General features: G+C 49.0%; 4 protein-coding genes across 7 annotated transcripts; 1 reads left to right on the plus strand and 3 right to left on the minus strand.

Moving 5' to 3' along the window:
- Window positions 1-351: 351 nt before the first annotated feature.
- Window positions 352-3,004, minus strand: LOC100829411 (putative mannan endo-1,4-beta-mannosidase 9). The gene is made up of 5 exons (XM_003572999.3): window positions 2,443-3,004; window positions 1,594-1,788; window positions 1,364-1,486; window positions 1,069-1,274; window positions 352-998 (listed from the first exon to the last, which is right to left on the minus strand). Exons 1-5 carry the CDS (start codon window positions 2,800-2,802, stop codon window positions 641-643), a joined length of 1,242 nt encoding a protein of 413 aa, XP_003573047.1. The 5' UTR covers window positions 2,803-3,004; the 3' UTR covers window positions 352-640.
- A 654-nt stretch (window positions 3,005-3,658) lies between these two features.
- Window positions 3,659-8,456, minus strand: LOC100832247. The gene is made up of 8 exons (XM_003570515.4): window positions 8,162-8,456; window positions 7,531-7,633; window positions 7,334-7,432; window positions 6,469-7,245; window positions 5,604-5,964; window positions 4,747-4,828; window positions 4,417-4,648; window positions 3,659-4,207 (listed from the first exon to the last, which is right to left on the minus strand). Exons 1-7 carry the CDS (start codon window positions 8,294-8,296, stop codon window positions 4,448-4,450), a joined length of 1,758 nt encoding a protein of 585 aa, XP_003570563.1. The 5' UTR covers window positions 8,297-8,456; the 3' UTR covers window positions 3,659-4,207; window positions 4,417-4,447.
- A 3,577-nt stretch (window positions 8,457-12,033) lies between these two features.
- LOC100832556 (THO complex subunit 5B) lies at window positions 12,034-16,921 on the plus strand. Of its 4 annotated transcripts, none has more exons than XM_010237770.3 (8): window positions 12,034-12,362; window positions 12,453-12,743; window positions 13,450-13,786; window positions 14,301-14,629; window positions 14,944-15,191; window positions 15,524-16,109; window positions 16,198-16,311; window positions 16,387-16,921. In XM_010237770.3, the coding sequence occupies exons 1-8, from the start codon at window positions 12,129-12,131 to the stop codon at window positions 16,636-16,638; spliced, it is 2,391 nt and encodes a 796-aa protein (XP_010236072.1). In that variant the 5' UTR covers window positions 12,034-12,128; the 3' UTR covers window positions 16,639-16,921. The 4 variants fall into 4 exon arrangements, with proteins under 4 accessions (XP_010236072.1, XP_003570564.1, XP_010236074.1 ...); XM_003570516.4 differs by having other exon boundaries at window positions 14,304-14,629; window positions 16,387-16,908; XM_010237772.3 differs by lacking the exons at window positions 16,198-16,311; window positions 16,387-16,921 and having other exon boundaries at window positions 15,688-15,831.
- LOC100829719 lies at window positions 16,796-19,880 on the minus strand. Its single transcript, XM_003573000.4, has 5 exons — window positions 19,460-19,880; window positions 18,573-18,766; window positions 18,395-18,428; window positions 17,656-18,284; window positions 16,796-17,304 (listed from the first exon to the last, which is right to left on the minus strand). The coding sequence occupies exons 1-5, from the start codon at window positions 19,779-19,781 to the stop codon at window positions 17,053-17,055; spliced, it is 1,431 nt and encodes a 476-aa protein (XP_003573048.1). The 5' UTR covers window positions 19,782-19,880; the 3' UTR covers window positions 16,796-17,052.
- Between the last annotated feature and the right edge of the window lie 2,306 nt (window positions 19,881-22,186).

Raw genomic sequence — 22,186 nt, forward strand, 5'->3', positions numbered from 1 at the left:
GTCTCCGTGTCGTACTAGCCTCGGTCGGCACGGATCGGGATCGCACTAGCCTCCGTCGCGAGGCCATATATAGATAGACAGGACCCTCTGTTGTTGCACGTAATACATGATGCATGCACGCAACACGTTAATTAGGAGCTAGCTTAACGTGTCAGTGTCCTCCAACGTACGTACGTGCAAAGTAGAGCCCTCGTTTCTTCGCTTCCGCGATTACAAAGTCTTGTCCCTGCAGTGTTTGTGTTCGCCGTGTGAGTTCTTTCTTCTGGCAGCATTGCTCATCCAGAGTTACTTGGTAGAATTTCGTATGATATGGAAAAACGGACCAATCCTTCTCGACCCGGCCACCTCATATGAAAGGGAACGTTTTACCGTTGCTATACATGGATACATAATTATGGGAACTTTTTAATTGTCAGACAAAATGTGGCCGGTCTTAGAAAACGAGCATGGCAAGATGATTTACTGTCAGCTTAACATTACTAGCTCAGTTTAGTCCTGGTCCTATCCTTCTTCGTGCACGTCTGGCTTGGCATAACTTATTCCCAATCGATCCCAGTTTGGCTCCTTCGTACGTGTGTCTCCGTTCCTCCGCGCACGCACGCAGAGCCGGGCACGCCGTACCGTCCGTAGCGCCCGGTCCCTAGCTAAGCGACACGCCGGCGATCCTGGCGCACTCCTGGGCGACGATCTTGGCCGTGGACGGGCTGCGCTCCAGCACGACATCGTAGCCGTCGGTCCACCCTTCCATCCCGGGCGCCATCACCTGCCAGAACATTCCCCCGGCGCTCGGCCCACCCGCCTTCGCCGACGCGTAGATCGCGTCATACACCATCTGGTAATACGAGTCCCGCGCCGGCACCGTGTATCCGTTGGAGCGGGCCGACCAGCCGAACTCCGCAACCAGCAGCGGCTTCCGCACCGCCGCCGCGTCCTCCATGTGCGCCGCCATCCACCGCCTCATGAACTCCACCTGCGCCGCGTTGCTCGCCCCGGGCAGCCTGAGATCGACCATCAAACCAACCCAAATGCATGTCAAAATTGCTGAAATTTTGTTTCGGTTGGTAGTACCATTGGTCCGGGTAGGAGTGGATGGTGGCGAAATCGACGGCGGGGACGAGATTGTTGGAGACGAAGTCGGTGCCCACGGTGTAGTTGCCCGGGTTGAACTGTATACGGCCGGGCTTGGACTCGCCGTAGAACCCCTCGAGCCCGATCTCCACCATGTGGTTGGGATCCAAGGACTTGACGTAGCCGGCCATCTCCGTCACCCAACCCTGCAGAGTGTACATATATTGATCATCGGTCAAACGGTCAAATTACAGCTCCAAAATTAATTAATTAGCCGGTGATTTAGTAATTTGACCTGCAGAGTCTTCCCGGAGAGGTCGCTCAGGCAGCGCGGCTCGTTCATGAGCTCCCAGGCAAAGATGGTGGGCTCGTCCTTGTACGCCACCCCCGTGATCTTGTTCACCCTGCTCAGGACACTCTGTTGTTGCCCATAATACATGCATGCACGCAACACGTTAATCAGGAGCTAGCTAAGCTTAACGTGACAGCCCTCCAACGTACGCACGTGCAGCTAGCAGTGCATACCTTGACGTGGTTCTTGTAGAAGGCCCGGGTGAGGCCGTCGGTGAAGAAGTCCTCGTCGGAGCCCAGGTGGTGGCCCTGGTCTCTGGCCCACTGCACGTACTGCTTCTTCCCGCCAAAGGCGTCCCAGTTGTTCACCAGGCTCAGGATCAAGTAGAGCCCTCGTTTCTTCGCTTCCGCGATTACAAAGTCTAGTCCCTGCAGTGTTAGTGCGTGTTCATCGTGTGAGTTCTTTCTTTTGCCAGCATTGCTCATCCAGAGTTACTTGGTAGAATTTTCGTATGATATGACTACAGTACTGTTACTGAAAAAACGGACCAATCTATCCTTGTCGACCCACCTCATATGAAAGGGAACTTTTTACCGTTGCTATACATGGATACATAATTATGGGAACTTTTTAATTGACGACAAAATAAGAAACAGTTTATCAATACCAATTAAAACGTGTACTGGCTATCAGCTAAGAAGAAAAGGGTGGCTGCTAATTATTGGTGTCAACATCTTCTTCAACCCGAGATCTCTCACTTTTCCCATTAATTACGTAAAAAGCGAAAATAATACTCCCTCCGGATCGGAGGTAGTACATATTTGGAAATAAATTTGTAATAGTATGAAGTGATGGCATGCATGCATTTGGTAAAAAATAAAGTGATGGCATGCATAGCATTGCTATGTCTTTCGTGTAATGTGCTTCTGTTTCTAGCAGTGTCCTTTCCCATGCCCATGCCCAGAACCAACAGGAGCTTTCTTCCTATCGAACGCACAAGATTGAAGCATGGCCGGAGCTGCATGCACTTCAAAAGACTCAATCGTCAACAAACGTGTCATATGTATTGACGGCATATATACCTTAAACATGTCCTCGTTGTAGACGCCGGGGGAGATCTGCAGCGGCCGGTTGCTGCCCCCGTCGCTGAAGGCCCACGTCCTGACGAGCCTGGCACCGAGCCGGGCCGCTTGCTCCAGCGTCCCGGACACCTTTCCCCGGTCTTCCCCAGGCTCCGACGCCATGTACATGAGCCAGTACGCGTTGAACCCGTGCGAGTGGAACGGCCGGCCACCCACCGTGAACCGCGTCCCGTTCGCCATCGCGAAGCCGCTGTGGCCGTGGCCGGCGCCGGCATGGGCGGCGCCGCTCGGCAGGAGCACGCTGGCCGCGACGGCCAAGCTCGTCAGGAATATCAGCCGCCGCGCGTTGACGATCCCCATGTCGATCTATAAAGAGAGGTTGTGTGCGAATCTTGGCAGTGTTCGATCGACCTTTAAGTATAAGATGTGGATGCTGAGTTGGGATTGTGCATGTATTAATTGATGATCGGTTTCTATATATGGGTACAGATATGCATAGGCACAGGCCATATGGTGCCGTGCATATGATTGCGTTTGCGTATCTACTAATTAGGTTGCTTGTTCTGGCCTTCTGGGGACGCCTTGATGAATAAGCTAGCCATGAAACTGACTGCATGTACTTGTAGATCGATCAGGATGAGAGACCAAGTATGTCCCATGCTCGATCGTCGTCAGAAAGAAAGTTTTGCAGGCATGAAAAAATGACCCCCTCCTGTTTTCACGGCGACGCGCTGAGCTAAACGTACTTACGTACACACCATGGCACCAATACGCACACAACCCATGCCGGGCCGGCTTGGGCGCAGCGAGCTACGCACCCGGGAGAATGCCGTGTTTTAAGCGCGCATGCGGTTCCCTCCTTAAGACCTTAACTGCAGCTCCCTGTTCTTAAACCCCCTGCTTTCAGTTTCAATTTGCTCGCCGATGGTTTTCTTTTTGTTCTCTTCAGTTGCATGAACTCGTGAGGCACAGAGTGATCTGCGAGACTCATCCAGATCTTCAATGCCAGGTGGTTGTTGGTTCGAGGGCGCAGCTAGCAAGCTGGCCTGGAATCGATTTCAAATCGAGGGGATGGACGGGCTAGGGTTCATCGCAATTTGGAGAATCAGAGGAAATGGGGCCTGGAATCGTTTTCGAACCAGGCAGACTTGCATCTGCAAATGTCAATCGTCCTGGACTCCACCAGAGGGATAGCCGTTTACGTCGAAGCAGTCCATGGCAAATATTCCTAATCGAAGCTTCAAACATTCAGGACAGGTTCAAAAGGGTACAAGAGAGTGAGAAGCAATCTTGTTAAGGGTGCAGCCCTCTGAAACTCTTCTAATCCAATATCTAATACAGGAGCCCTAAGGCCTGGATTACACCCAGAACTCCAATTGGGGCAATTTGGAGGTACACATCAGGCAGAACGAGAAGCACCTTAACCTGGCATGCATTTAACTAGAACAAAGCTCCAGAAAGGAGCTTCCCCTACAGAGTTTAGAGATTTGCACTGACAGAAGTTATTGATTACTGAGTGAAGTAATCGATATCATCTCTTTTTTTGGGAATAAGTAATTGATATCATCAACTATAAGAGTGGGCTTCGCTCAATGAATTTGATGTCTAGTGCTGCACCTAGGTGTTCCATTCATCAGGCCATGCAAGATCACTTCTCGGTAGTCCTGCTACCTCCAGCTGCAACAGCAAGAAACTAGTCTGGCTTTTGCTCCGAGATTTGCAGTCTAATTTGAGTTTGTCGGCAGACAGCTGCAAGGTTCTCTCTCTACAGTTAGATGAGTAATGTTAGTACTTCAAGTAAGAAATCAGTACATGATTATTTGCTCATGAGATACGAAATTTAATAACAATTAAACTATAGCAGGCACTAGGCAGAACTAAGCTATATGCACGCATTAGAGCACTGGAACTCAAGGAAAAATATTTGAGTGTTAAAAAGAAATCAAGGGATCCATGACCAGCAAAGTAACTCACCAAGAAGTTTATACATTCGTCGAACACACAACTAGCAAGCATGATAGGTGAAACAGCAGCTGAAAGACTTCCCAGTCCTGCTCAAGTAAGACGCCTTCCTAGTTGCCCTCACACCACATTGGTCTTCACTGACAGAAACTGTACTACGCATGTCTTGTGCTTTCTTTTCAGCAGAACGAAGCTTGCCCAAAATTCTATCCATGGATGACGACCTTTTCTTTTCAAGCTTCATCTGATAAAAAGGGCAGAACATGTAAGTGAATGGCAGAAGGAAAGAAACATTAGCAATAACACAAACACGAGTGATGGTGTAGAACCAGAACACAGTACCTCCAACTTTCGAATTGCTGCCTCTGCTTTTGCTTTCTGGAGATTTTCCCAAGCAGTGATCTTTGCTTCCTCCCTCTTGCACCTTCACGCAAAAAATAACTAGGTTTCAGCAACAGGATGTCACAATTTGTGTTCTGGACTATTCCTAATAGTAACTGAGGATGACAAACAATATTATCTTCTGTTCAACCTGAGAAATATTGTATAGCTAAGTAGCTAACAACTAAAAAGTATGTTTTAAAGGAATCTGTAGATAGAAGGCCAGTACTTATAAACTATAGGTATGAATTACAATATTAATAGGACCCCGTTAGTAGCAATTAGACTTGTATCGTGATTTGTGTTGGTGTTTGCTGATGAAGGATGAGTAAATTGCACTCAGGTCTCAGAAATTTTGAGATGTGTAACTTCGGTCCCACTATTTAAATTTTACTGTGGCTAAAATTGGAACTTTGAATTACGAAAGTTTGTCCAACGCATAGTTAATTGCCGCTTGCTTATTCATTTATCACACTAATATAAAAAGTATAGCATATAATCAGGCCACGTAAGAATCAATCTATGTCCCGTTTGAGATCTTTATAGTACTTGGTTCTTTACCCTTCCTACTCACATGCACTCTGTAAAGACAAATTAGCTTACACCTGGAAGTGTATGATGACCTTTTCTTTATAAACAGTTAAACACAGCAAACATTTCCAGAAAGGCAAATCATTTGTGGAAGTCTCGCTGGGGTTCTGACAGCAGGATGGGCCGTATAAGATTAACAGTAATACCATGACAGCATCACTTTCTCCTCTGTACGTGCCTCGAAGAGAAAATCAGTCCTTGAATCAGTTTCAAAAAGGAAAACTTACTTTGATATGCATGTTTCTCTTTCTTTTTCATCAAAAGATGGAGCCCGAGCCTCTGTAGTCTTCTTCCTCCATTCAACAATATTTGTCGATCGCTTATCGGAGCCTCGTGTTATATGTCGCTTGGACCACCGGGTAACAGTTACTTGATCATCTACCTCAACATCCCGAACTTCAACTTTAGGTGTATGATTATTTGGCTCTCGGATAGCACGTCCTGATGGCAAGCTGGAGCAGGAGTGCCTCGCTATTGGGGAGGACAATATTATACTGTCATCTGGACTCATTTGTGTGGCAACATCTTTCTTAATGATTGGACTAGAAATCACAGGAGTTTCTCCTTGTGGGCCTTGTAAGCCATCATCTGTGTACAAGGTACAAAGATAGTAAGATTGATCTCTGCCAATATTAACAAAAAATTACAGTACTACAGTAGTATATGTTGAAATACACATGAAGCTAGTTTATTTGAGCATGGAAAAAAATTCTAATTACATCAACATGGCACAAGATAGATTGGTTTTAGGTTTTAAAATTGCTTCTGCTATTTATTTGCTTTTTTAAGGCAAAAATAACAGACTTCTACCCTGCATTCATATCCGTCCATATATGATTATAAGAAAGTATTGTATTAAAGATCGACCAAATGTAAACAGTAAGGGTCTAGGATTAGAGGCACATGAGGATTGTAAGATAAAGATGTAGAATTAGCAAATTGTCGGAATTCGATGTATTGGCATGTAGGAGTCCTATCTGTAAGTACGTTATCCAACTTGCATTCAGTTAAACTAAGTAAATGTGAAGTATCAAGAAGAAGAGTTCTCTTGGATAATTTTTCTGACACTGATGAGAAGAGAATAGCTCAAACCTTGTGCAACTTCCTCTGAGATATGAGCAAAGGCAGATGCCTCCATAAGTGTTTCTGTCCACGCATTTATACTTGCAGATCTCAATATATACGGATCCTTCTCAGCCGAATACGATCTACTGCTGCCATCATCCCCACATCTACCTCTTCCACTGCTGAAATCACCGTTACGCACATGCCCTGGCATGAGAACTCCAGCAGAGAAAGGCGAATGGGCCGCGAAATTAGCCGCTGCCAGAACGCCATCAAAGTAGGGAACCATCGGTGAAACAGACGCATAAGCTCCCGGAACACCAGCTGGGTGACCAAGTGGCCCACTCTTCGACTTGGGTCGTCTATGATGTGGTGCTGGTGCCGACATCCTCCCAATCCCATCACAGGAAACCGGACTCAAGATCCACTTCTCAGCATCCTCCCATTTCGACGGCAGCTTCCTCCCATTGTTGAAAGGAAGCACAACCCCACTGCCCCCATACCTCCTGTTGCTGCTTGCTCCTTGCGGCACCCGCTCTGAGCTCCACCCCTTTGGGTACTGCATGTTTCCAGTGCAATGACGGTGGTAGTTCGGGGTCCCGGGGCTCGGAAACGTGCCTGATCTGCTTCTCGACGACGCTGTGGAGCTCTTGCTCATGCCTCCCACGTTACCCCCAAGCAGACACCTCGGCGAGAGCACGAGCAGTTCAATGCCCCCAAAACCATCGCCGTTGAGCTCATGCGTGACCGGCGGCCGCACCAACGCAGTCCCCTCCGCCCTGAGCTGCAGCTGCTTCTGGCACTCTACCGGACAAACGCGATTCCACCATCAGTGAGCAATCATTTCACTTCATTCAACACAAGAAGCATTCGTAAGTATGACGGGGATTACCTCTCAGCGAGTGGGAGAAGGAGTCACCGGCCTCTTCCCCCAAATCCCCAGAGCCCGCCGCGTCGTCTTCCCCGTCCCCCTCCTCGTGCTCGCGCCCGTCTGCGTGTGAAAGCGGTTAGTAGCAGCGATTGCGATGCGCAGCGGCGCAAGGCGACAGAAGGCGCAACGTGCGAGCACTGGGAGAGACTTTCACCAACCTCTAGGAGCGGTGCCGCGCGAGGCCGAGGCCGATGCGTGGCTGTCGTGGAGGAGAAGGAGGCGCGGATCTGGATCAGACGCGCCGCGGGGCCCCACCGGCGGCTGCGAAAAGCGCCAAACGACGGGAGCGTCACAACAGCAACAGCAAAACGGAGCAGCAGCCGCACCGAGCAGCAGGGCACGGCACGGCACAGCGCCAACAGCAGCAAAGAAGACTAAAACGAAAAATCAAACAGCGAGCGCGCCGCCGCGATGCCGACGAAGCGCGACCAAAAGGGCAATGATGGAAAAGCGACGAGGCAGGGCAGTCAGCCACGCACGCAGGCAGGCTTGCTGAGCTTTTGTCTAGCTTTGTTTGAATCTCTCCTCGCCTTCTCCTTTTGGCTTTATTCTTTGCTTACGGGGGAGCGCTTCAGCTCGGCTCTGCTCAACTAACCTCGGATACGGATCGCATGTGAACGCAGGGAGAAGCGCGTGCCGTGCTTTTGGATTGGATCTATTGACTTCTACCGCTCATCGCACACTAAAATAATCCAATCCGCCGGCCTAATCGCGTGCCATGCCGTGCCATGCCTGAGACGACAATGTGGAGGGGGGAGGAAGAGGAGGAGGGTGGAGAGAGATATTTACTGCGGGTGGCGGCGCCGGACGCCTTCGCCTCGGCGGCGGCTTCTTCCGCCGGGAGGGAAGGTGGCGGCGCTCGGTCGCTGGGTCGGCGGCGGCGGCGGCGGGGAACCCTAGCCCGGGTGGCGCGAGGCGAGGCATGCTCGGTGGTGCGGTCGCATTCCCCGAGGAGCGAGCAGAGGCAGAGCAGGGTGGGAGCGGGGAACTGCCGTCCAGTGGAGTGGGGTTTCCGTTTCTTTGTGGATTAAAAATGGCGCGTTGGAGGGAGGAGGACGCGGGTCTGGACTTCTGGACTCTCGGCCCTCTCTCTGGATTCCTCTGTGGATTTTGTTTTGGCGCCTGCCCCGCCGTTTGCCGCAGCGCTTGTCATGGTTTTATGCCTCGTCGGGGCATTTTTCTCACAGGTTGATGCCATGGAATTTCTAGTGATTTCTTGTATATTTAAGTTAATACTCCATATACGGACAAAAAAGCCACTTATTATGGATCCGAGGGAATAGAAATCTCGTCAAATTCACCTGTGCTAAAAAATCTCTTAGATGATGCACACAGGGACAAAGTGACACAACATTGTTACACACATCGTCACACGTCTCTTTTAGACGCACGATGAATAATTGGCAATGGTAATAAATTTGCCGATCTCGCTCAAGTGACCGAATGAGTAAGGATGTCTCGTTTTTGGAAGAAAAAGCAAACGCAACTCTACCATCCAACTTACAGGAAAACCGAATGTGACTCACAATCTGAATTACGACAAAATGCTTTCTCGGTTTTGATCCCCTTAGCTGACCTTATATTAGTCGTCGGGCAATCAATCACCGCTCTTGATCCTTTCGCCAGCATGATCACCTTTGCCCTCGATAGCTGATCAGGTGGACGAAATCTCTTGGATACATTTTTATTGAGGCTTGGCCAACATCGGCGAACCAATAGATCCTACATATCAACTCGTTTCGTCCAATAGATTTTTTACCACCGCTTTCGCTATTTTTTTTCCGTCACAAGGCAGCCTTTTCATCTTTTGGTATTATTGGTCTTCTTTTTTCCTTATTTTGCAAAAAAAAAGTCTTCTTTTTTCCTAAGCAAACAAGAAAAACAATGGTTTGAATCTCTTTTCCTAATCAAACAAGAAAAACAATGGTTGAGTCTCTTTTCCTAATCAAACAAGAAAACAATTGTTTGAATACATGTCTCTTCGGTTTCTCTATGAAAATTGATGGGGATGCCCACTGTTGAAGAAAAAACTTTCTTGCAATGCATATATTTAGCTATAGTGTGTCCATCGTTCCAAAGAATTTGGTTTTCAAAGGGATATAGGCGATACGCAAAGACCGAAGACAAAGGTGATCTGATGCTTGACCTGATCTTGTTGCAAATTCGGGTCTTTGTTGTTCATGGTCATTTCACTAGTTTCTTAATTTATGGTGCCTCCTTACCTCGAAGTCAAAACGCTGCCCCTGAGAAAAAGGTTACGACCGGGGACATTCGATGACCTTTTTGCTCGTTAAGTTTTGCTCAATGTGCCATTTGAGCGGACATTCAGACCTACGTAGTTTGATCTTTAATTAATCCACGAACGGAATTGATCCACTAGCACTCCCCATGGTACCTGACGGCGCCGTTCGTCAGCCTTGCCGCTCGAGCTTGCAGCAGCCCCACGGCGTCAGAGCCACAGCACCGGTTTTGACTTGTGGCGCGAATCTTTCTCTGTCTGGAGCGATCGATCACGTGTGCCTGCGTTCACGTAGACCCCGGCACGAGGCCCTCGTGTCAGTGGGGTGCCACGTTAGCCGTCCGGACGCAGCGGAAGAGCTGCACGGGCACAAGGGAAAGGGTATGGGGAGCAGGAGTGAGAGCGTCAGACTGAGGTGGTATTTCGGTCCCGCCTGATAAAAACTGTACACTGTTGCGTCCTTGGCATCGAGTCGAGGCGGCCCGCCAGTGCTGGGATCCAGTGCCTTGCAAGAGACAGGGCACGGCGTGCCTTGCGGGCATGCATCCACCGTCCACTGAAATCTTACGGCCAGCAGCAATCCAAGCCCACGAGCAACCGTTTAGCCAGCCAGTCAATGAGCGCAGTCAGTGAAAAACCCGTTCGCGGTTGTTCTAAACTGATTGAAGTCTGAAGCTGCGCAGGCTCTTTCGCCGCCGTCGCTCTCCCGCAGTCCCGCGGCCGCCGCCGCAGCGGGAGAGGGAGGGGAGGATAGCTCCGATTGTCCCGTCGTCCGACCCCTCGACACAGCGGGCATCCTCGCCATTAGTAGCCACGAGCCCAGCAACGATATTGTATAGGCATTAGCCAGCTCTTTGTATCAGATGAAGAAACAAACTGATTGAAGTCTCTGAACAATTGAAGGATTGAACACCAATCTTTAGAGCTGTGCACTTGTTGATATGACGAGGGGTGAAGGAGGGAGACAGAGAGATAGGGAGTACAAAATTCTTTGAATCCATAAGTGATTTTTTCACGACTATAGCGGATCTTGCAAGGGGATTGACAAATGGTACTGTGGCGAGCCTGTTTATGAGACGGATCGGAGGGAGCAGCCGGAGGAGCCCGTCGGATCAGGGAGGGACGGAGGAGGCCGTCGGAGCAAGTGGTGGCCGGCGGAGCTCGCTCCCCTCCCTTTCCGGCGGTGGCGCTGGCGGCGGGAGAGCGGCAACAACCCACGCAGTGACGCAGAGAACGCCCACGAAGCGCTTGCCTATGCTCGTTAACTGATTGTGGCTGTGGACCGTTTGATTTCAGTGGACGGTGGATGCATGCCCGCAAGGCACGCCGTGCCTCGTCTCTTGCAAGCCGCTGGATCTCAGTCCGCCATGCTTTGCCAGCCGCGTCCCCGTATGCCTGCAAATCTGCAATGGTTGCCCCAGTCCTAGCTGCGGCAGTGACCACTGACCAACCATCATTTTTCACTCTCACTGACCTGCTTCCCTCGCTAAATTCACTCCCTCGCCTCTTTTTACCTAAACATTCTGGTGTTCGTGGTACTATCAGGTGGAGTTAAGCATGTTAGTTCAGGTACCCCGTACCCATTAACCTAACTCAATTTGCAGGTGGTCAGGTTGAAGATAACAGGCTAGAGAAATGGTGGCATCATTGCGCCTGTGAGCGTGGGTGTGTTCCCTGTTCCATCATCCAGTGACACGTTGAGCGGCGACGATTTTAAAGGTCGGAATCACAGTAGTAGCGGTGCGGTAACCATCAAGGCATCGATGGGGCGCTAAGTACCAGTAGGCGCAGGCTGCCGAAGACGCGATCTTATATCATATCAAAGCCATAAATACGGACCCAAGACGTTCCTTTCTTTCAGCGCCTTTGGTCTGATGATCTGATCTCTCGTCGGTTCGTCCCGTGTAGTACATCCTCTTTCCGTGCCAGCAGCAAATGCTCCGGCTTCGCTAAAGCTGGAGCGATCACGGATGGATTGGATGTGACGTGATGCAACAGGAGGAACAACAACTGACGCTTTGCCCCGGCTTATTTTTTTTTTCTCTCCTGATGATGATGATTGTAGTGCAATTTTGTGCACGATCTCTAATCGCATCACTGTTTCAGCACAACAAGGATTGACGAGTGACTGCTACTTCTTGTTTTAATAGAAACTCTTTTTGTAGGGACACTTTTTTAGGGGATTTTTTTTGTTGATCGCGTCGACCAAGAAATTGCAAAACCATTTACTTCCCTAAAAAAACTTTCCTCCCAACTTCCTTTTTGTTTTCGACTGGATCCTCCCAACTTCCCAAGCCTGATCCATCCATTGGGCCGACTGACTTCAATTGGGCCGCCAGATGCTTTATTCTTTGCAAACTGGGCCGGATGAGACTTCCGAAGCAGCGGCCCAAGCATCTTACCTGAGTCGAGCATAGGTCAGACCGTCAGACGCCAGAACTCACAACCCAACCCGCTTCCATTCCCACTTTCACTTCAGGGCGTCTGGCGTCGTCTCTCCCGGCTCCGGTCAGATCGATGGCGTCGGAGACGGCGGCGGAAGCCATGGACGTCGAGGCACCAGTCCGGCCGTCCACCACCACCGCCGCCGCACCAAAACATCGCTGCCCTCACGACCTACTAGCGGAGACCCGCGCCTCCGTCGAGGAGGTCGCCGCCCGGATACTCGCCATCAAGAAGGACGGCGCCCCAAAGTCCGAGCTCCGCGAGCTCGTCGCCCAGATGTCCCTCCTCCTCATCACGCTCCGCCAAGTCCGTCTCACTCCAAAACCCTGTCCGCACTTCGCAGAAACCCTAGCTTTAGATCTGTCGCTGCAACTCAGAATTGGATTTTTTGCGCAGGTGAACAGGGAGATACTGATGGAGGAGGATAAGGTGAAGGCGCAGACGGAGGCGGCAAAGGCGCCGGTGGACTCCACGACGCTGAAGCTGCACAATCTGCTGTACGAGAAAAACCACTACGTGAAGGCCATAAGGTCGTGCCTCGACTTCCAGACGAAGCACCCGGGCATTGACCTGGTGCCCGAGGAGGAGTTCCACCGCTCCGCGCCAGCTGACATCCGTGACAAGACGCTTGCGGCTGACGCTGCTCACGACCTTATGCTCAAGCGTCTCAACTTTGAGCTCGTCCAGGTTGTCTACTGTGATCAGTTGCCGCCCGGATGGGAGCTTTAATTGTTGTCAAATAAATTGCCGTGATTTGTTAATTCCTGTCTAAAGTAACTGCATCTGAATGGAAATGGTATCCAGGGTTTCATAGATGCATAGTGTATATTTATCTGAATAGAGAAGTGCACGATAAGTTGCATAATGTCTTTAGGTTGGGGAACTTGTTTGGAAGGATTACGAAAATAATTGGAAAAACTAACCATGTTGTGACTTGTGAGCCAAGCTGCCTGTTCATAAACTCTTAAAGCCTTTTTAACTTGTATACAAGATTGATTCAAAATAAATTTTCATATAAGTACTAGGGTCTAGAAAGGTTCTTGCTGCTTGGTATTGTCGCCTTCGAATTATTAGTTGGTTGGGCATACTGCAGTGTTTACTAGAATACGGTCCTGTGCTCTGAACTCTGTTTAGGCTTAGGATTATGGGACAATAGGCCAATTCGTGCACCATTACCAATTATATATGCGGACTCTCTTTTTTAACTACTTTAATTTGATTCAAGAGGGCTTGCAGATAGATTCTTGATCCTCCTCAAATTGCTTACCCGTCTCTAGTGTTATGAACCTGTGTGTGTTTGCTAGTCAAATGTCCATTTGCGCTGGTCTGCTCTTACTTGTCTTCTTCAGGATTTGGTTTCTGGTATCTAAAATTTGTTTTAATTATGACACAGCGTAAAGAACTATGCGAGCGTCATGAGAAATTGGAACAACAGAAGAGCAGCTTGCTAGGGGCAATTGCAAATCAGAAAAAGTTTCTTTCAAGCCTCCCGTCACATTTGAAATCACTGAAGAAAGCATCATTGCCAGTGCAGCAGCAGCTGGGGATGCTGCATACCAAGAAACTAAAGCAGCACCATGCAGCGGAGTTGCTCCCAGCTCCTCTTTATATAACTTACACCCAGCTGTTAGGACAGAAAGAAGCATTTGGAGATAATATTGAAGTGGAGATCAATGGAAGCACAAAGGATGCTCAAACTTTTGCTCTGCAACAGGCCAAGCAGGAAAATGGTATGTTATATCTGCTTGGAATGTAGCACATCTGATTAAAATGTGCAAATCTTGCATAGCCATTTCTCTGTGCAATTGTTTCTTTGTTGCAGTCCTGAACATTTTTGTTTTTTAATATAAGCTGTGGTGGTATCCTTGCAAAGACAACAACTCTTGGTCTTTTTTTAGTTTCGATGTATATCCTATAGTTCTAATGCGATGGGTGGCATTTAATAGCCGAATTCGCAATTTTCTAGTGAATATCTATTTCTGGTTCAAGTAATTTGTCCTCAGTATCGCAGGGCAACGGCATTTAGCAAACTTGTCTAGAAGCCAAAAGTTCTATTATAGTACATGGTCGCTTCATTGTTCATCCTACACTTGAGTTTCTAACCAGATGAATGAACATAAGTGAGAATGAGTTTCTTAAAACTAAATCAGGATCAAATTGCCTGTGTATGAGTTGGTATGTTGGAACCTTAGAATATAATTACAAATGAAGCATGCATCTTACATTCTTATTTATCTGCAATAGCAGGCACTCTATCAAATGATGATAGGATGGATGATGATGCAATTGATGACGAAGAAGATGCTCAGAGAAGAAGATCAAGGTCCAGGAAGAATTCGAAGGAAGCTAGTAATCCTGCATTGGCGTATCAACTTCATCCACTTAAAGTTGTTCTCCATGTATACGATACTGAAGATTCTGGAACCAAGCGTCTTAAACTCATCACCCTGAGGTTTGAGTACTTGGCAAAGTTGAATGTTGTCTGCGTTGGGCCTGAAGATTCAGAGGGAATGGATAACAATATCCTGTGCAACCTATTTCCAGATGACACTGGTTTAGAGCTGCCTCATCAGGTTTGTATTCCGGAGCAGCTGATTTTGATTGCTGTAGACATGGTTCCCTTTGTTGTTGGAGCTTTTGCTAATTATCTTGTGTTAGCAACCTCAACTGGTGCATGACTCCATGGTTACCTGATTTAGGGTTTTTCTTATATACACACACATATATAGTTTTTGTGAGATGGCTTCTGTTTATATGTGGTCGTAGGCAGCATTGAGTTAGCATGGTTTTTATTTCATTCAAAAAAAGCTGTTGTTGTTACAATTCCAGATTCTTTGTACTTCTTCATATAAATCTGAAAAGGTGACTCTTTATAAATTTTATGCAGATGGCTAAGCTTTACGTCGGGAAGACTCCCCAGTTCAGTGAAAAGGATTCACGTCCATACAAGTGGGCACAACATCTAGCTGGTATAGATTTCTTGCCGGAAGTTCCTCTGTCTGTTGGGGATGATTCTAACAGAGCATTGAGAAGTGCTGATTTGTCATCTGGGCTTGCACTATACCGTCAGCAGAATCGTGCGCAGACTATTTTGCAGAGAATCCGCTCCCGGAAAACTGCACAAATGGCTCTCACGTGAGTCACCTGCTCTACAATGTTTGCAGTTTGGGATGTCAATAGCAAAACCTGGATGGTAGATCCTTAATAGACTGGCGCACTGTACTTTAGCTGAGAATTTTGGTCTGATGATGCTTTTGCTTCATTGTACATGTCATTCTGAGACATGCTGCATGAGTTAATGAAATATTTCCAGATAAAAATTTGTGAACATCTTTGCAGCTTCTGCATCTTCTCTTTGATCTAAAGCTGATTCTTGTCAACCATCTTTCTGTTGATGCTTATGGCTCCTATACATATCTTACTTGATTGATAGCATCTCTTTAAAGTTCTTTAGTCTGTATTTACAGGTGGCAACTTAGTTATTTAACTAAGCTGAGGTGGCCTCAGATAGAACACGAGAATACACCGTGGGCATCACGCACCCCATTGTGTAGTATGCATAGTTGGTCATTGACAGGGTTTTCTCCTGAACCGTCGGCTCGTTCTGCTTTGATGCCTACTGAACCTGCAGGGAGTGCTGACAGTGATATGGAGAGAAGGTCTGTGACAAACGGGCAGGAAACTGAGAGTATCAGGGAGGATGGTGAGCTTCCGGTTGTGGTTCGTGCTGAACATATGCTAAATGGTTCTAAAGCGTCACACTCAGAGGTCCCGCCTGAAGTTCGAAACCATTCTAGAGGCTTATCCCTTATATCAAAGAGCTCCACACCATCAAAGCTAACCATCTCACACAGTTTTGGCAGAAATGAGGATGATCTTGATTTCTTAATGGACAGTGACAGTGAGTTGGAGGAGTTGACATGTGCTGACCAAGAAACTGAACAAGGTAGCCTCACTATAGATAAATCCTGGGAGGACTATGCTTCCAGGGAGTTCACCATGGTCTTGAGTAAAACTTTGAAAAATGGTCCAAAAGTCATGCTGGAAGCCAAGGTAAATTCTTCGGCCACTGTTCCTATAGGCCTTCATGCAAGGATGTCCATGCATGCTTGCTTTTCTCACTGTGGGTCATCAATTGCAGATCAAAATTAGCATGGAATACCCTCTTAGGCCACCACTTTTCAGATTGCAGTTGCTTTCTGAAAAGACCGAAGCTTTAAAATGTCACAATGATCTCCGTGCAATGGAAGCTGAGGTTTGTACTAAACTGCTTTCTCAATTGTTATTTGGTGCATATTTCTTATGTGGCCACTACTCTTATGACTTGCAGGTGAATCTTCACATCCTCCGAATAATGCCTTCGTCATATGAGGACTATATATTAACCCACCAGGTTCTGTGCCTGGCTATGTTATTTGATATGCATTTTGACGAGGATCACGAGAAAAGAAAAGTTACTTCGGTGATTGATGTTGGGCTCTGCAAACCAGTTAGTGGAACTATGCTTACTAGATCAGTTAGGGGAAGAGATCGCAGACAGACTATCTATTGGCGAGGTGCTGATTGCTCTAGTTACTTGTAGTGTGTGTGCGGACGAACTGAGCATTTTCTTGTGTTATTCGGAGGAAACGGAGATGCGGATACTGCTTTTGTTGCACTTCGTAAGATACCTCCTATACTGGGACTCTGTGACCAACATGAACAGTACCTGGCAAGCTTGTTCATGTTAACTGGAGATGCGTTGCCGTGACAAGCCTGTTCATGTTGGGTGGAGAGACATGTTTTGCTGTTGCCTAACAATCATTATGTAACTGTTATGATCTTTGACACCGAATCACAAAGAATTGTAAAACTCGCTGTGTCCCTACTGCTACTTTCCTGGATTTACATGGAACTTTTATCAGTAAGCCTTGGACCATGCAGCATCAACCATGTATATTGTACACTAAGCAGGGTGGTTAATTGGTCAGACTTCAGCCCCTCTTCGCTCCCTGTACTAGCTGAGCGGCCCGAGCGAAGCGGCTCCGAGCCTGGTGGCGTTCACGTAGTCCTGCGGCGCGTGTGGTGGCAATCCCGGCAGCACCAGCGCAGCGACCCTGGCGAGCCGCATGAGCCAGCTCTCGGCGTACTCGGGCCCCTCAGCGTGGCCAATGAGGAAGCTACGGACGAGCTCCCAAACCGCGTTCGCGTACTTGGGCGCCACTGCCAGCACCGAGAAGTAGTTCTTGTTTGGCTCCTCCTCTGTCACCTGCTTCATCAGCACAAAAGTATCTGTCAGCTACAGCTCGGCGGGCTCCAGGAATGACGGATTGATGCTGCCCAATACCCATAGTCAGTCTTTTCCTAAAGTGCGACGAAATTCTTGCTTGCAAGCCATGCTTTGCTTGCCTTGAAAGTTTTATCCTGTTACAGGATCGCATGGAATCTTCTACCCATCCATCCATCTCAACCAACTACCGATTTCCTTTATTTAGAGAAATGCATTTACTCATTACAGTCACAGAAAAAGGAAATAATAACCAGGTTAAGTTTTTTTTAAAATTGGTGGAAATAGCACAAAAGGAATCGTGACGAGCAGAGAGTACTGAGTAGACCTGACCTGTCCTCTGTAGAAGCTGTCGAAGTAGAGGCAGGTCCCGAAGTGCTTGAACAGCAGTGTGGAGTCGTCGTAGGGCACCCTGGGCACGATGTCGTTGCAGTAGACGAACCTGAAGTACCTCCTCGGGTTCTCCAGGTACTCCTCCATGAACTCCCCGAGCCTGACATCGCCCACCCTTGGCTGCCCGAACGTGTAAACCCCCCGGAGCTTCCCCAGCATGGCTTCCTCCCGGTGCAGCGCCAGCACCGTCGGGAACAGCACGGCCAGCGCTCCGCCGAGGCTGTGCCCGGCCACCGCGAACTCGGCGCCCGGGTTCTCGTCCAGGAACGCTCTCAGCCTCTCGCGGATGGCGTAGTAGGCGAAGGGTTTATTGGTGTCTTGGCCCGTGGGGTTGGGGATGTGCTCGGGCCATCCGCCGCCGTTCTTCTGCAGGCCGAGGGCCTTCATGAAGCCGCCGTGGACGCGGCAGCCGGCGGCCGGGATCTCGTACCAGGAGAAGTCCACGTCCGTGCACCACTGCTCCGTGTCGAACGGCTTCGTGCCGCAGAAGGCCACCACGGCGAGCGTCGCGTTCGGCGCCGGCTTGTCGGCCAGCATGAACGCCTGCGTCGTGTAGTCCCCTTCGAATTCTGCACAAGCAGATCAGTAGCACGAGACGTCGTTAAGCCTAGCATGATGATAGGGAACAAAGCCATGCACGCATACGTCAAGATGTTGCAGCAGGAGAGCACGCTCTTACCGTTCCAGCAGTTGTAGAATCCCAGGAATTCCATCTGCAGAACATATGCATGCGTGAAGAGGGGTTAAATTTTACTCTGGTATTTGCATTTGATTTGACGTGTGGTATTTTTACAGAGTGTGTTTCGAAAACAGACTGTATTTTACAGAGTGGAATTGATGTTCAGGCTTTCAGTCACCTGCCAATGGTTGTTGACGACGCTCTTGATGACGAGTTCGTTCTCGTAAGCTAATTTTGCGGCCATGATGGAGAGAGCTGCGTTGTAGTTGCAATCGCCCGGTTTGATCTTCTTGTCGAGCTCGATTCGTGTGTCAAGTAGTCCAATGCAGGAACGGTAGTTGAGTGATGTTCTATCTGGCATTTTAACCTTTCCTGCATAGCATATGTTTAATTTACTACTGGTACATTCGCAGCCCCAAAACAGAGCAAAAATGTGTGACGCGAAGGACAAATTAATTCAAAGTGAAATATTTATGAGAAATCTGTATCTCGAAATGGGAAATGGATTAGGTCATGGACCTGTATATCTATATTTGACCTTTCCTTTGGCCAGACGTAAACGCGTGTATGATGATGATGGTTACATGAGGAAAATGATTATGAATAGCAAGTAGTAAATTTTATAGCCATTGTCCTCCCCAGGAAGCAAACGGCAACATTCGGATCGAGAGTGGTTACTTGAAGCATTGCGGAAGAACAGCATAATTTAGTGCCGATCGAGTTAATTAGCTGCGAGTTTACGGACGACCAACATCAATCTAGGGAACACCAACCGAATTTACGGAAGACCAGAGTACGTACATACTGCTTCAAGCCTGCGAGTTCAACAATTAATTTCGAATGAATGTTCATCACGTACGTACTGTATATATACACGTCTAGTCCCAGAACAAATTTCAGCGTATCGGGTCGTAGTACAAGGTGAAAGCGAAAGGATGATCATACAGAAATGCAAATACATCCGACAGTCCAAGTGTATACGAAAGTCAAGAAAACAGTAGTACGTGCGTGGAGTTCTTCCGTCGGTCCTTGGAGAGACCATAAGGTATAGTACGACGTAAGTACCTTGGAGAGCGTTTGTGAGGAGCATGAGGACGCCGCCGCCGTTCTCGTTGAGGAGGTTCATCCAGTACTCCGCGGCCCGGCCGAGCATCGCCACGGGCCGCTTGGCCCACAGCAGCAGCATCTGCGCCACCAGGGACACGAACACGGCCCACCGCCGCCGCGCCTCCGCGATCTGCGTGCCGGCGGGGCAGTCCACGGCGGCGTTCTCGTCCACCTCCGGCGACCACAGGAGGTGGAACAGGTCGCGCGCCCCGCCCTTCTCCGGCCGCAACTCCATGAAGTCGCCGTCGACGTCTCCACCGGCGGTTGCGGCTGCCGCCATGCTTTGGTGCTTACTTAATCACGACGTTTTTGCTGTATTGCTACAGAAGCCGATCGAGAACCAAGAACAGTGCCGCGTTGTGACGAGAACTAGCTAGCTGGTTGCTATCCCGGTACGTCGAAGCACGGCCAAGGTATATATACAAGTGGCCGGTCGACACGCTGCCACGGGCCACGGCGTGGTCAATAGCCGTATCAAGGCCCACCCAATGACAATGATGGATCGAATTAACGGCGAATTAAGTGGCCCGATCCGTTACAAATAGCCGGCGAGTTACCGCGGGGGGGGGGGGGGGGGGGGGCGAAAAACGGTCTTGTTGCTAAATCACCGGTAGAAAACCATCGGTATGAGAGATTTGTGTAACGACGAAAGGTCAGAGACAAGGTGCAGCAAGAAACTAGCGACTGCAATTTAGTATTGTGAACATAAACGTATTTTGGGGTGGTATTATTATTACAAGGTGCTTAGGCAGCTTGCAATGATGAGCCCGCGGTGACCGACCAGAGTCGCATCATCCACATGTATGAGCACGTAGTATACTATACCAACATGCTAGATCACGAAGTTTCAGACGTTCGGTGTATGGCAGTGTCAGTGTCACAGGTACAGTTCCAGACGATCGATGATAATGGAGTACTACAACCTTTGACTGGACGTGGACGCAAGGATAGGCATAGTGGGTGGTTCCCAGGGAATGGAAGCAAGAGCATGGCCATGGAAAGATTGTGCTTGCAAGCTATACCTTCATATCCACAAGAAGCGAGCACCAAGTCCTCATTGGTTTTGTTAGAGTTGGCAAACAGGAGTGGCGGGCCACAGACGAGCCATGGCTAGCTACACCTTGTATTATTATAGGCGCCTCTTCTTGACGTGCAAACATTTCGCCGGATGGCGCGGAGTCCGAACGGAAGAATACGGGGAATGTTGAGATTATTCCGTGGTTCCGTCAGGTGCGTGCGTTGTTCGATGAGCGGAATGATGTGACTCTTGATCCGGTCGGAGTGCTCACGTCATGAATCCAAGGACAAATACTGTAATACGAGAAATCCAAAATGACAACAATTGATCATAAGCTCACATCATGAATCCCTATGCCATATTAAAATGATTCTTATTGCATCTTCACTCAATGCTGTAATGCACTCAGAGAGTGGCTCAATGTCAATGAGATGTCCGTCAACTGCGTCGCGGACCACTTCCAGCAATTATGTGCTCGTAAATCCTTTAAATTCAATTCGGTGACTTGGGCCAAATCTATTCGGGACCATTCCCCTTCCTCTCCTGTGTCGGATCGGGGGCTAGTCCATTTCCTCCTCCACCAGGCCCAAGTAGTCTACAAGGTACTCTAACAGATACTCGACCAGTTCTAAAAAAAAAAAACAGATACTCGACCAAGCCCAAGTAGTCCATTAAGATCTATGGTTTGTGCGCCCGGTCCCTCACAAATCACAACTGCGATGTAGCGTTACACACAAATATAGGATCACAAACTCACAATCACAGGAACGAGCAGCGTTGAGTTAATTTTTGACTTTGCCGTCTTCAGCATTCAGCAGTAGCCCCTAAAACAAGGCCCCTAAATATTGTATAGGGATTTTCCTCTAAATTTTTCAGCCTCTATTTTAACTCCATCTTCAACCGTAGCTTCCAAATTCCAGCCCCTATTTCGTTTTGCCTTTACACAGACTAGTGGGACCCATTTGTTAGTGGGTCATGTTTCCTTTTTCACTTTTCTCCTCCCTCTCATCTTCTTCTTCCTCGAGTCATCCGCCGGTTGAGCAAAATGGCCGGCGCGGGCGAAGGGGAATGGCGCGCAGGGCAGAGGGACAGCGATGGCGGCGGGCAGAGGGACGACGCAAAGGGGAAGGGGCGGCACGAGGGAGGAGCCGCGGGTGCAGGCTCAGTCGTGCGCGAGGACGGTGATTGCGGCGGCTAGCGGAGGGGAATGGTGGCGCGGCGGGCAGAGGGCGGCTTGGAGGGCAGAGGCAAATAGCGATGCGACGGACAGAGGGACGGCACCGGCGGCGGCCCGCGGAGGGGAATAGCGGCGGAGCAAGCAGAGGAGCGGCGCGGAGGGGAAGGGGCAGCACGAGGGCCGACGGAGCGGCGGCGTCACGGGTTCCACGCGGTGGCCGGAGGCGGAGAGGCCATACACGATGTTGACGTGGCACAGACGGGAGGGGGATAGGGGCTGGCTCGGGAGCCTTGGAATGGGGCTTGCGAGGTGTTTCTAGGACTTTAGTGGGGTTCGCGCTGAAGAGTATTTTTTGATTCTGGTTCCTAAAAACGGGATATCGGACTTGTCTAAGGGCTCTGCTGAAGATGCTCTAAATGCATAGGATGTGGCATCTTTAATGACTTCTGATTTTTACCGAGCCCAATTGTTCAGACAATCAAATTATGAT

This window comes from Brachypodium distachyon, chromosome 3 (genome assembly GCF_000005505.3).
Source record: "Brachypodium distachyon strain Bd21 chromosome 3, Brachypodium_distachyon_v3.0, whole genome shotgun sequence".
Lineage (NCBI taxonomy): Eukaryota > Viridiplantae > Streptophyta > Magnoliopsida > Poales > Poaceae > Brachypodium > Brachypodium distachyon.